Below are 14,891 nucleotides of genomic sequence, written 5' to 3'. Positions count from 1 at the left end.
AAAGTCCACTCTCAACCGATTTCTTGCTACCTATATTCCCAAAAGCTCACTGGTTCTGTTTAGCATGAGATATAAAGTTATCCAAGATAACCTCCTTGGGGGGATTTGATATGTTTTCTTGACACAGAAATTAATGAAATTAATGAAATTAATGAAATTAATGAAAATTGTTTTCTTGAGCAGCACAGAGCTTTGAGCAAAAATAATCATTAACCCCTTGAGGATTACAATTGATTCTTTTTGAATAAAACAAATTATTTGGGACACTTTTCTAAATCAAAAGAGACTAATTTTCTGGCCTGAAGATAAGCCCTCAGGAGGTACATATATCAGAAGTAAATAATTCTACAAAACAAAACAACCACACATTAGATGGGGATATTTTACAGACTAACCCTCACACATATGTACAGTACATAAAACATCCCTTGCATGGTGAAGAGAGATCCATTTCAAGTAGAGGGAGGATATTTGAAAATTGGCATGTATAGCATGAGATTGTGAAAAGTTTTCCCGGAAAGTCATTGATATTCATCCACTTGAGCTTCTTCAGTGGGGGTGCCTTTGCACCCACTTCCGCACATGGAGGAAATGGAATTTTTGCTCCTCCACTTGTGAATCATACGAGCAACAAATTCACACCGGTACTTCCGCCATGGAAAAAAGGGTAATATCATCTACAATCTATATATGGCATGTCGCTCGTTTCCCCCACCCCCATCTTTCTCACAAGGTGTGTGAATCACAATTTCCCACGCTTTTTTGGGTACATAAATGCAAAAAAATCTATTTTTATTCCATGAAATTCCATGAAATGTGATAAAAATCCACACTGTGGGGATGTTTTTTTCTGTATATCTCCTTCTTCTTTAAACTCCTGTGTTTGGCTTTTTCATTTATATATGTACTTTGTGAGCTTTCAATGGGAACTTTAGCACAACTCTTACTTTTTGGCATTGTAAAATGAAGCTAAAACTGCAAATTCATCGTGATTTCCTATAAATAGTTGAGAAATTCACCAAAAACTGAAGAAGAAACTTAAATTTTTATTCAAAAGCTCAGAAAGGTAAATGGCAAAAGCTCACTCAATCAGATGCAGAAATTAAATCATCTGATATAGGGAAACGATTAAATTCAAACCGCAAAACTGCAATTATCAGATTCACCACGAATACAATCGTAAAGCATTCCTGCGGTTAGGATGTACATATATAGTTCTCTGCTTAACTGTAGGTACATGAGTTGATGAGAGATTGCCGAGACTGACCCCAATTTCGGAAAATGGTTGATGAATTAATCATCGTATGGTATTCAAGGCTTTAATTTGAAGGGAATCAAACGCAATATGTGGTAATTAAAGTATCTACCTTGTCACATGGATATCATTGCGCATGAATTGGACATAGATAAGAGAAGCTTTCAGGGGGATTCACTTTGAATTTTGTAATGCAAGAAATTGTAATTTTGTATAAGATTTGTAAAAGAATTGTTTAATTAATATTTTACACGATGCACTAAAGTGGAGAAAAGAATTAAAAAAAAAATTAACGGAAATAAATAAATTTTCCGGATTTTCTTTTGAATGTAAAGAACATAATCTCATTATTTGCTCAGATTCTTTCGATTCTGTGCTTTGCATGCATTTTTTTTTTGTTGTTTTCTGTAATATCTTGATTATGATTGAAAATAAGGCAAATTAGCGTGCAAACAAAGCATTTTTAATTATAAAATACTCATTAAGACGCTTGAAATATAAGTATAAACGATTTTATAATAAGAAAAAATACAAAATATAGGTTATGTATTTCAGAAATAGTATATTCTTAAGGAAACAAATAGAAAGAAACGTTATGAAAGGAAGAAAGGCAGTAATCGTATACAGAGAAGTTTAAATAGATAGATTTTCCACGATAAAACCTTTCAAAAATTGTTAGAAAATTAAATTACGTTCAATGTTTTTGCCACGTAAGAAGGCATAACCTCAAATTTAAGCTTATTAATAAAAACTTCTAATTTCACCTTCAAAATTTACTTATTTATTACATAAAAATGGAGAGAATTTCTCATGAAAAGTTCAAACAAAGTTGTACATTTCTGTCAAAAAAAAAAAGATTGTGGTTATGTTGCTTACGTAGCTTTAACACTTGGAGGACTCGAATTTCTAACCTCAAACTTTGAGCTTAATTTTCTATTATAAAGAAAACGTTTTTCCGGATTTTCTTTTGACAAACTTTTTGTATTTGAATCCGCCTACACATAGATGTAGAAATTATAAAGATAAGGTGGGTAGATTTTAACCTATGGCGGTTTAAAAAAGTCGAATTGGCAGTGATTACCAGTAAAGTCCTCCAAGTGTTAAGTATATTCAGATCATTTATTAAAAACGGTTGCTTTGGAGTCTCTATCCGTCCATTGCAGCCAAGATGGACTGATTTTGAACACGGGACAGTGACTTTTCAGTCATTTTTCACTTCGAATTATTCGATTAAAGAAATATTCTTTACTTACGCTTACTCTGTGCTACAACATTCTTACAATCTTTAAGTGAGTACCCCTAATACACCTTAAGTAAATTATAAACTTTCATGTCATTTTATTGCTGAAAGTAAGGTCATAAAGAAAATTTTACTGCTTCAATTTTCATCTATAATTTCAAGAAGGTGTCCCACGGCTATTTGAATTTAACGAGCAACAAATTCTAACAAAGTATAAAGCTTTGAATGTCTTGTGTAACAAGTAACAAGTAGTACACTAAGTAGTTCTCAGTTTCTCAACATTTTAACATTAAAGTAGATAAGTAAATATATTTACTTACTTACTAAACTTTATGCTATTACATTACTTACATATACATTTATATTTTCGTCGAACTCAAATTTTTACCTTCTCAATGATTAATTGAAGAAAAAAAAAGTATTTCTTTCATTTTTCGGATAATTTAATTCAAATTGAGATTGAAAGATTAAATTTTTTGTGCCAAATTTCTTTTCGAGTCAATGAATTATTTTGATGAATTCAAATTACAAAGTAATTTCTCAGAAAGCTCTCCCATGATTCCGGTGGAAAGGTCATTTCATTTGAAATTTGTGTCAAAAGCACATGGAGAAAAAAGGTAAAGCCCAGAGAGGAAATCTATATTACATTTAGGTACATAAACTTCCATTGAAGTAGCTCAATGCAAATCTCCTTACACAGAGATATCTAATACGTCGGGATTCTTTTATGGGTTAGAAAGCTTCTATCTTCGGGGCCAGAGTTGAACTTTTTTTGCTCAATCTCTCTCTATGACAATTGAATGGAGCGGAAGGAATGGAGAAAAAGAGTACATCAGCATCTACTCCACATACATAGTTGCGAATAGACAAGGGAAAATAGTTGAAGAAAGGACTTAAAAACACTGACAACAACCCCCAAAGGGATGGGATTGAACTCGATTTGGGGGTGAGGTGTGCAGGGTGAACTAAAAAGGGGAAGAGAGAGAGAGAGAGTGAGCTTCTGTGCTTTCTACCAAAAAGCTTTCTCTGTTGCGGATAATCTCAAAGAAAGATTTTTATTATATTCAATTCAACTCTGGTGGAAGCAATGCCTCTGGGGGTGGGGGTGGATGGGTGGGTAAATGGGGGTAAGACAAGAGAAATATAATTTTAGAAAATTTGCCAAGTGAATATACCGAATGGAGCAAAAGCTCTTTGGGAGTGTGCTTGTATGCGGGGGGAGGATTTCAGCGCGTTTGGCGAAGCACATGTGAAAGATGAACATGTTGAGAGGGAGAAAAAAATCCAAATCTCTCTACTACGATGGGAGGATGTGAGAGCATAAAAGAGATTCAGGCAATGGATAAACACACGATACCAATCGAATTGATACAATTCACATGGGACGCTTTTTCGTGCGCCATTGTGCCTTCACAACTCTCTCCACCCCCTTCAATGTGCACAGAACTTTTCCAAGCACTCTCTCACTCTCTCTCTGTGAAGGGCAGGAGGGTGGGTACGTCACAGCAAAAAGTCGAAAACATTGCCATACACACAACATATTCTCATTGTATTAATGCATTATTCAGCATGTTGCAAATTTCAACGAATAATATTTCTCCAATATTTGCAGAGAAATTTCAATTTGCCACGGTTGAAAGTTGAATTTACAAAAAAAAATTTCGAGAACACATATTGGGGGCAGGGACGGGGGGATATTGCCTCAAAATTGGAAATCAGATTGAATATATAACTGATCTCTTGGGAGGAATTTTCCTTTTTATAACTACCTACCTCACAATATGTATATAAATAAATTGTATGTATGTATGCTACTGTGCATGTTTTCAGGGATGAAATCATTTCTCATCCCTTTCACCAATCTTTTTCTTCTTCTTTTCTCTCCTCTCCCACCATCATGGGCCCAATATTCATATTTTGAGATTTCATCGTTTCACCATATCACGGATTTTATGTCAATCTTTTTTCCCATCAGCAGAAGGAATTGGAAAACAAGCATATAGATAGCTGCGGTATGTAGTGCCTTTGAATTGTATTATAAACCCCAAAGAAAAAAACCCATAACATTCTCTTACCCCATCAATTTTGATGAATTACAATCCATAAGAGAATTTTATGGATCTCCTTCCAAGGAAGAAGACTGAAGGAAGTTTCCATATTCGGGATTTCTTATTTAAATTAAAAATGTATTGGAGCTCCACCTTGGGAGAAAAAGAGCTTTGAGTGACGTATTAGAGATCTAACCAATCAAAGCTTCGCTTAAAATGCAACAGGCAATCAAAGAACATTTGGTAATCTTCTTATTATTTATTTAACTTTCATGACCAAATTATTTGAAAAGAATAAAAACGAATAAACTCCTTTATATTTTAATAACCCAAAATGGCTTTGTACTTCTGAAAATTTCCTCCTGTCCACCAAAAAAAAATTAAAAGATGAAAATTAAAGGAAATACGCTAAATAATATTAAAAATTCAAACTGGTGGGAAAAGCATGAAAAATTGCAATTTTTATCGTTTTAGAAAGCTTCTAAAAATTGTATTTTTGACCTACTTGCCCAAGATTATTTCGTAGATCTTCCCTTTACTCTGTGTATGCAAATTATGTCCTTTACTTCCTTAGAAAATGTAAAAAAAAATATATATTTTTTTTTATTTTATTACTTTCTATTTATATTTTTTGTGAAACCGTGATTTTCCCCGCCTCTGCAAAAAAATTTCTCATATTATTCTTATGTTTTTTTCATCAGTCTAAATTAGTTAGAATTTAACAAATTGATTTCCAAAACCAGTTTTCATCTTAAAATGGGTTTTTCTTGAACCAGCAAAGAAAACACTGGAAATCCTTTTGATTTCTCAGTTTTGTTTTAAGTTAAAGTATTTTAATGCAAGAATATTTTAATGTTTTTTTCGAGTCCTGTGTTAACTCTCAAGCAAGATAGACCTGTTTCGAGTGCACAGAGCGATATTTGTATTGGTTTAGTTCCTTAATCCATAAAAGGTTTACTTTTTTATATTTGATCTCTTTTGATCTTTGATTTTCTCTACGTGAATTCTATTCTTGATTATTGGAAAGTTCTGAGTGAGTGATTTTTCTCGAAAATGAGTGAAAAATCGGGGGGCCCCGGCCCCCCTGATACATTTAATCTCTACAATACGCTGCATCGTGGGGAAATGCCTACCGTTACTGATTCTCAGAAGAAGAGTTACAAAGCACTCAAACACTCTTATTTCACTCACCCATCTGACTCCGAGAAGTATTTTGTGCTCAGTGGGGCTACTGTAAAGGAAATGGACGTCTTTGATGTCCAAGAGAGCTTGGAAAAGATAAGTGCGCAAGATTTTAAGACATACACAAGGTTGAATAGCGGAGACGTGCTTGTGCAGACGGCCACAATCCAGCAAATTGAAGCTCTAAAAAATCTCAAAACCTTTGGGCCTGATAACAAACCGGTTGATGTCTCTGAAAACGGCGTATTGAATCAATCACATGCCATTATCCGATGCAGCCAGATCATGAAGGTCGAAATTGACAAAATTTGCAAAAAGTTGGCCTCACAGGGAGTTGTGAGTGTGCAGCGCCTCAAGCGGAAAGTGGACAACCAATGGGTAGATACCAGCACTCATCTCTTGACCTTCAATTCACCTGTTTGCCCCGCTGAAATCCGTGTTGGCTACTTGTGGTGCAAGACGGAAATTTACATCCCCTCACCTTTCCGATGCGTCGTGTGTCAGAAATTGGGTCACACGAAGAAGAGATGTGATTCGAAGAAAAATGTTCCCACTTGCGGCTTTTGTGCTGAACCATCACATGCTGAAGGACCTTGCCCAAATCAATCTCAACCCCGCTGCGTAAACTGCAAAGCTAGTCACCCAAGCTTCAGCAAGGTGTGCCCAAGGTATATTGAGGAGAAGGAAATTAACGCCATTCGTGTGACGATGAGGATTCCCTACAACTTGGCGAGGGAAGAATTCAGAAAGAGGAAAGGATCCACAACACCACAATCTTCAACACCATTTGCCCAACCAAGTTCTTCACAGACAACATTGGCACAAATCATCAAATCCCAAGAGGACAATCAGCACATAATTCGGGTATCTAAAGGTGCAGTCTCAAAATTTAAATCTCAAAATGTTAAGCCTCCAACTCAGAATATTCCAAAAGTCACTAACAAATCTTTCAAACGCGTGATGAACAGCATCGAAATTAACAAACAAGTAACAAATAACTCTAAAAATGCAAAAATGACAACTCTCACCCCCACAACTTACAGCACAAACTCACAAATTTCTAACACAAATTCTGCCACAAATTCACTCGCAACGCAACTTAACCAAAACATAAATTCACAACTACGAAACACTCATTCTCTTTACAATGAATTGCAAAATCGTTTTGATTTCAATTCACCCTCACCACCTTCTCTTCATCCCCCCCTATCCACACCCCTCCCCCATTCCAATGACCCCCCTGATCCCGATTCCCCACCTTTCTCCCCATCCCCCGATTATAACTCACCCGACGACTTCTTAGATTCAGACACGGAAATTCCAATGTCACCTGCTCTGTCTTCAGAGATGGAGCAATGATTTTAAAGTCACTGATATGATTAATACATCCCAAAGAATAAACAAAAACTCTAATTACCCAACCAATATCCTGTCTCCCTCTTTCATTCAATGGAATTGCCGCGGTTTTTGGCCGCGAAAGCCTGAAATAGATCTTCTAATTTCGACCTATAGTCCTGTGGCTCTCTGCCTTCAGGAAACACATCTAAAAATTAATCCAGTAGAAATCAATAAACCCTCACTTAGAGGGTATGAGGCTTTTCATTTAAATGAATCTGATAATCCTACTATGAGTGGAGGAGTTTCGATATTTGTTCAAAATGGTTGGAAATCTGAGTTTATTCCTTTGAATACCAATCTAGAAGCTATTGCTGTGAAAATTCACTGGCATTTTCCTGTAACATTAGTTTCTCTCTATATTAAGCCAGATGAATTTATTACTCAAAATCAATTTGAAAATTTTTTAAATGAAATACCACAACCTTTTATTCTCATGGGCGACTTCAACGCTAGCAATCCACAATGGGGTAGTAATAGAACAAACTATCGGGGAAGTATGATAGAAAAATGCCTACTTGAAAATAACTTTATAATTTTGAATAATGGAACTAAAACTAACTTGTCGCTGGCTCATGGGACCTTTAATGCCGTTGATCTAACCTTGACGGTACCTCAACTTGGACCTAGATTTTTATGGGAAGTGGCTGATGATCTACACGGTAGTGATCATTATCCCATCTTTCTCTTTGATTTAGAATCTTCAATTACTAGTAGTACCTTAAAATGTGAAAAATGGATTGAATCTGCAGCTGATTGGACTCTTTATACTAATCTAATAAATAATAATGAATTTACTTTGTCTTCTTCAGTTTCAGAAGATTATAAAGAATTTATGGAATTGATTTTTAATTCTGCCAAAGAATCAATCCCAACTAGTAGTCCAAGTAGTGGTAAGAGAAAGGTTCCTTGGTGGAGCGACGAAATAAAGTTACTTATTAAACAAAGGAAAAAGGCATTGAAAAAATTTAAAAAACATCCTTCACCCGAGAATAAAAATAATTACATCACTTTACTTACTTTAACTAAGGAAAAAATTAATGAAGCAAAAGTTGAATCATGGCGCATTTTTACACAAAATATTACAATGAATACTACGTCCAAAGAAATGTGGGATAAAATTAAAGCGATTAGAGGGTGCAATTATTCAGGCATAAAGAAAGTAGATTGTTCTTTTGGATCGTCTACAGACCCACAAGAAATGTGCGATTTGCTAGCGAAGAAGTTTTCTAGTGTATCTGCTTATTCATCTCTTACACCTGTAGAATTAGTTGCTAAACAAAATATAACAGATAGTTTGCCCAATAATGATATACCAATAGTTCCATCATATTTAAACTCAGAATTTTCCTTGACAGAACTAAAAGTAGCACTAAGAAAGAGTTCTGGTAAATCTTGTGGACCAAACTTTATCACTTATAATATGCTTAAAAATTTGCCCCCACGTTCATTGAACCATCTTCTTGCATTATATAATAGAATTTGGACTACAGAAGAATATCCAACAGATTGGAAGTCTTCTATTCTAATTCCCATTCCGAAAAGTAGTGACAGTATTGACTATAGACCAATTGCCTTGAGCAATTGTGACTTGAAAATCTTTGAACGTATGATAAACTTTCGTCTTAATTGGCACCTAGAAAGGGGAAAATTCCTAAATGACAATCAAGTGGGATTCAGACCGGGAAGATGCACCAGTAATGCATTAGTTCAATTGTGTGGGGACATATTAGAATCCTTTAGTAGAGGATCTCATACAACAGCAGTATTTTTCGATCTAGAAAAGGCATATGACAGGGTTTGGGATGTTGTCATCATAAAACAACTCACTGACTGGGGAGTCAATGATCATGTGCTATCTTTTATAAAGTTTTACCTTAGTAAACGCAGCATTAAAGTTAGAATTAATAATTTTCTCTCTAAGGAAGAATTTATGGAGAACGGGGTGCCTCAAGGCGGAGTTCTCTCCGTAACATTGTTTCTGATTGCAATAAATGGTATTTTTTCACATTTTCTTCCTCATGATCCTTGTAAAATTTTGGTATATGCAGATGATATAGTAATTTATAATGATACTTTAGATAATTCTACCAGCTATATTGAACTTCAAAGTTGCATAAATAAAGTAGATAAATGGGCTTCTAAAAATGGATTTAGATTTTCTACCAATAAAACAAAAGTTCTTCATTTTTGTAATAAAAGAGAATGTGTGCGTCTCTGTGGGAAACTGGGAAATTTTTGCCTCAATGGGAAAATTTTGGAATATGTAGAAATGTACAAATACTTGGGCATTTGGTTGGACTCAAAGCTTAAATTCGATTATCATGTAAAAGAAACAAGAAAATCTTGCTTAATTCGCCTCAATGTCATTAGATGCTTGTCTGGGTTTACTTGGGGTTCGCACAGAGATTCTCTTCTTGCGATACATGAGTCTATGATTCTAGCTAAAATGTTTTATGGAAGCGAGGTCTATGCTTCTGCCGCCTACAAAACTACATTAGATACCCTAAACAGCGTTTACAATGCAGGTTATAGATTGAGTACTGGTGCCTTTAAAACTTCCCGGGTTGAATGTTTGCTTGCTGAAGCTGGAGTTCCCCCCTTGAAAAAACGTTTTGAAGATATTAAACTTAGATCTGTTACCCGTATGTTGGCAAATTCTAACGCCCCAGGATACAGTGATGCTGTATCGTTCCAGAATAAAAAAAGTCACAGAAATCTTTTTTATTGGGCTGGTCCAATTATAGCTGGTATACTTGGTGATTTTACTATCCAACTTAACGTACAAGAATTTCTCCCGCCATGGCACCTACAACAATCTACTATTAACACGACTATTTTAGAATATGCGTACAAAGAAATGACAGAAGATGAACTAATTGATCTCTTTAAATTTGTCTGTAGAAACATTAATTCAAATCATCTAGTCCTTTATTGTGATGGTTCTGCCCAGAATGAGAATAAAGGGTTTGCGGTAACAACTGAAGTAGATTCTTTGATTAGTGCAAGAGGACATGAATCCTTGACAGTCTTTGATTTGGAAGCCCATGCTATAAAATCAGCTCTTGATCTTATTAAAAATTTATATTCTCCTTTTAATCAGAATTCTCACTACATTGTAGCCTCAGATTCGCTGAGTGCAATCATGGGTGTTCAAAATATTGCTAACAAAAATCCAATAATGCGTGAAATTCGAAATTTACTAGTTGAAATGGAAAATTCAGTTACCCTCCTTTGGGTTCCTGGACATAAAGGCATTCCAGGTAACGAAAAGGCTGACCTAGAAGCCAAGTCTGCCTCTTTCCTTCCCACTGTAACTATTAAATCCATTCCCCTTCCTAGTGCTTTAAAATTATGCAAAGAATATTCGAAACAGCAAAAATATAATTGGTTTAAAGAAGAAGTGTTTGGATACGCGAGAAAGGCTATTTCTTGTCCTGATCGACCTAAAATCCCTCAAAATATGTCCCGTAAAGAATCTTCCATAATAACAAGACTAAGAATTGGCCATTCTCGATTCACGCAATCCTATAAATTTATTAAAGATTCCCCTCCTCCTAAATGTCCCTCATGTAAAAACGTTTTGACTATTGAACACATACTAAAAGATTGCCCAAAACTAAAAACACAAAGACTAATATTTTTTGGTAATAAAAATCCTGTTGAATTACTAAATTTTTCTGAGGCTAATAGCTCAAAAGTAATTAAATTTTTGAAATATATTGAAGTATTTGATGAACTTTAATTTCTAACTTAAATTTTTTTTTTCTTAATCTATTGTCAACTTTTTAATTATTTTTCTATATCATTTTTTTTCTCAAATTGTTAATTATTCTTTGAATTAAATCATAAGAGACTGCACCGTAGTTATACTTATGTAAATTATACGGTGCGATATGGAGTAAAGCACCTAATAAAATCTGAATAAATAAATAAATAATGTTTTTTTCCAAGAGATGTTCACAGTGATATTGTGTTTAACTTGAATTGTATTAACCCTACAAATGTTTATGTCCTTTAAATAGAGCCTGAGGATGTCAATAAATTTGACGAAACGTCGCCCGTGAGAAGCAGAAAAGGAGCGCTTTTATTCTTTGGCTGCGTTTCCGACTTTTTCTTTGCAAATTTTCCTTGAACATTCCTGAAAGAATTTTTAGAAGAAAATGAATAATGGTGCTATTCACGTTTCTCATGTCGAGAAAAAATGATCATGACATTCCTGACTTTTTTTTGTCATTCCATCTCACTCCCACTAACGTATTTTCCTATCTTTCGTCTTTCTCTCACGCATGTTTCCGGCATCTTTTTTTTTTCATGGCATGCTTTTTTTCTTGCGCACAACATGTTTTTATTTCCTTGAATTTTCTCAACATTTGGGGATATTTTCCTCAAAGAAAAGTGGAAAATGCTTAGCTAAAGAGTCCACAGGGCAAGGAAAAGAGTAGGGGGGCCAATTATGGCCATTTATGGGCCAAATATGTGAAAATGTACGAAGTAAAAATCAAAACATTCATTCCATGACCAATTTTTACGGGATTCTTTTTTGGATTTTCACCACACAAATCACTTCCTGCAGGTTTTCTGGACCTTCCTACAGGTCATCTGCACACGGAAGGTCTGTGTGGGGTCAGGGAAATATCCCCAAATGTTGAGAAAATTCAAGGAAATAAAAACATGTTGTGCGCAAGAAAAACGGCCGGAAAAGTTTTTCGGCGCATACGTTTTTTGGAATGTGGGGACCCTAATTCGTGCTCATACCAAGTTTGAGCCCGATCCGACGACCTTGAGTTTTAGAGTGGACACAGAAGCTGTGCTATTCTTTTCTTCGAAAGAATCACAGATAAAAGCATGCCATGAAAAAAAAAGAAGGCGGGAACATGCGTGAGAGAAAGACGAAAGATAGGAAAATACATTAGTGGGAGTAAGATGGAATGACAAAAAAATGTCAGGAAAAAATGTCATGATCATTTTTTCTTGACATGATTTTCCTGCATAGCACCATAAATCCCTTTGGCAAATTCATTTCAATTGACCTAACAAATGAACTCATTAAAAAACATTAATTTCTCCTTCATAAGCTCAATTTTCTCAAGCCACAAGACAAAAAAGAAAAATGAGAATGAAAAATATCTTGACAGATTTTCCCATTTTCTGTAAAAAAAAATCGTCATTTCATACAGAAAGAATTAATTTAATTACAAAGAAAAGAAACATAATGATCCAATTTAAATTTCCCAATCTTTTAATAAGAAAGAAAAAGCTTTTCTTTTAATTGCATTATTTTATTGCTGATTCATCAAATTGGCCGGTAGCTCCGAAGGACTCTCACATTACATCCAGTACATAAATCTTGCATTAAAATTCACCGAGAAAATCATTAGTTGAAAAGAAAATGAGAAGCAAAAAAAATCCTTACTTGACATTTAATTAAAAGGAGAATAAGAAATTCAACGGAAACACTTTCTTAATTCATTATTCTTGGAGGTTTCTTCTGAATTATTAAATGACTCTCCTATTAAATAGAATTCTTATATACTTTTAGATGCTATATATGAGAGCAAAATAGGGGGAGGGGACACTTTGAAAATTAATCGCTTAATCAAACAAGATTTCCGCTCTATTGGTGAAAGCATTTTAAAGTGATTTAAAGCACTACGCATTGGCCCACTTTCAAAAGCTCCGTCTATGATGTTCTCTTTTAACAGCCCCCGTATAATTGGATACTTCACAGTTGACGGCGAGGAAGGCATCCATGTATACAGAGGGGAGTGAAAGCCATGGAAATATGAATCTCCAATATGTCACATAATGAAATATTTTCAATCAACCGAAAAGCGCGCGACAGAGATAAATTCTGCAATGATGCGGAAGTGTGTGACACGTTTCGTGGGCGCTAAGAGAAACAACCCTCCCCGCAATGGGGCGTAAAATAAAATAAAAAAGCCTCGGAAGGCGGAAGAGCTTCTTTTTCTCCCACAATGAAATTAAATTCCTTTGACAGGATAAGTAATGAGACTCATCACGATGTAATAACAATAATAATCACAATATGTGAAGGCGGAACTACCAGCGACTCACTCCTGCGCGCTTCCGTTCGCTCCATCTTGGCGCTCGCTGCTGTAGGGGTTGAGGAGGGTTTTGGGGCACCAGCCACCACCCAACTTTCAGCATCTTGCATTATTTACATTCTCGAGTGTTGGTCTATGAATTTTTCATTTGTGGCGCCTTCCGCCGCAGATGGAGAGGCGTCGTGGCTCTCCCGTCGAGTACACTGCGGAAAACGCCTCAGCGCGTAAGGGAGGCATCCCTTAATTAAAATTACTCCTTCTCATAACTTTGATCTACACAATCTCATTGGAAATTCTTGGGATTTTCGGTGAGAAATTCCGTCCTGTTTGGGTTGAGGTCCTATAAGAACAAGAGATAGGAAATAAATGTCTAAAATTAAGTAATGTAAAAGAATTTTTATTAAACTATTTTTGTAAATAAAATAAATAAAGTAGAATCAATGAACAATTTTTGAAATCTTTTTGATTAAATCTGAAGGAGTTTATTTATTTTTACCATTTTTGGAGGATACGAAACACTTTAAAAAAAATTCAGAGAGTATGAAAACATTCAGGAAGAGGCTGGAAATAAGATCTAAAGAAATCTTTAATAAAATATTTCTCTCTGCACAACCATTATTGAAGATTCTATAAGCAAAAATAAACAAAAACATAGTTAGAAATTTATTTAAGGAGGTGGTTTAATAGATTTTTAAATTTTTAACACGTTAAAAATGATTAAAAAACGACTTAGAAGTCAAAGAAGTTTAATGAACATTACTTCAAATTAAGAATATGGCTTTTTCAGGTGAAGAAAAACTCCTTAATTAAGAAAGTTTTAATTAAATTAACAGCGCAAGAAATCACATTAAAGCTTAAGATTAATACCTGATTTTTATATTATAAAAATTTAACAACGTTTTTTTATTTAAAGATAGCTGGGAAAAGCTCTTTAAAATTGTTCCTATAATATTTTAAGAGTAAAATTCACTATTAGATCCAATTTATGTATGTAAGTTAGACTTTTTCTTAAAATAGTTAGTTGAGTTAGTTTAATTCTTAAGCCATGACTAAACTTCTTAGACAAAGGTTTAAGTTTTTTTGAGCCAAACTTTTTTTTTAACCAGGCTTTGATTTTTTAAGCAATCCTAATTTTTTTAGATCTGGTTTAAGGTTTCCTTATTAAGCTGGGTAGATCTTAAGTTTAACAAGTTAGATCCTCGATAATTAGACTAGACCTAATGTTTGTAGGTTGGAATTAGGTTTTCTTAAACCAGGATTTAGTATATTAAACTAGGCTTCTTTTTTCATTTAAGATCAGATTTTAAGATTAAAAGGGTAGTGTCAAGAAATTTATTTTTAATCAACTAAAAAAAATTCTTAAGTGTTTAAAAATGAATAAACTCTTTTAGCTTTTAAATAAAATATCACAAGAGATGGAAGAAAAAATAATTTTTGATTATTTTCCGGGGAAATTCCCCTCAAGAATATTAAATAAAAGAATTAAAAGTGAAAAAGAATAAAAAAAAATCCGAAGATCTTTCATCTAAATTTCAAAGCCAAAATGAAGGTGAAATTTTATTATTATTCTCAAAGTAATCTTCATCTCTTTGCTGTATCTCACCTCCATTACACTTTACCGTATAAGATAGCCTGCAGATAAACGACAAAATAGTGTCACTTACCCCAACAAAAAGCAAAGCATCTCCCACAACATGGGTTTC

General features: G+C 34.5%; 2 protein-coding genes across 2 annotated transcripts in view; both read left to right on the top strand.

Annotated features, from left to right (window-relative positions):
* The window catches only part of LOC129792945 (beta-1,3-galactosyltransferase 5), a 1,144,668-nt gene that overhangs the window by 393,137 nt on the left and 736,640 nt on the right, over positions 1 to 14,891 (top strand). The gene's annotated exons all lie outside the window — the stretch shown is intronic.
* LOC129792331 (uncharacterized) lies at positions 5,597 to 7,084 on the top strand. Its single transcript, XM_055831243.1, has 2 exons — positions 5,597 to 6,599; positions 7,029 to 7,084. Exons 1-2 carry the CDS (start codon positions 5,597 to 5,599, stop codon positions 7,082 to 7,084), a joined length of 1,059 nt encoding a protein of 352 aa, XP_055687218.1.

The sequence above is a fragment of the Lutzomyia longipalpis genome, chromosome 3, assembly GCF_024334085.1.
Source record: "Lutzomyia longipalpis isolate SR_M1_2022 chromosome 3, ASM2433408v1".
Classification (NCBI taxonomy): domain Eukaryota; kingdom Metazoa; phylum Arthropoda; class Insecta; order Diptera; family Psychodidae; genus Lutzomyia; species Lutzomyia longipalpis.
The sequence above is the reverse complement of the archived record's forward strand: the minus strand, read 5'-3'. Positions and strand labels throughout refer to the sequence as shown.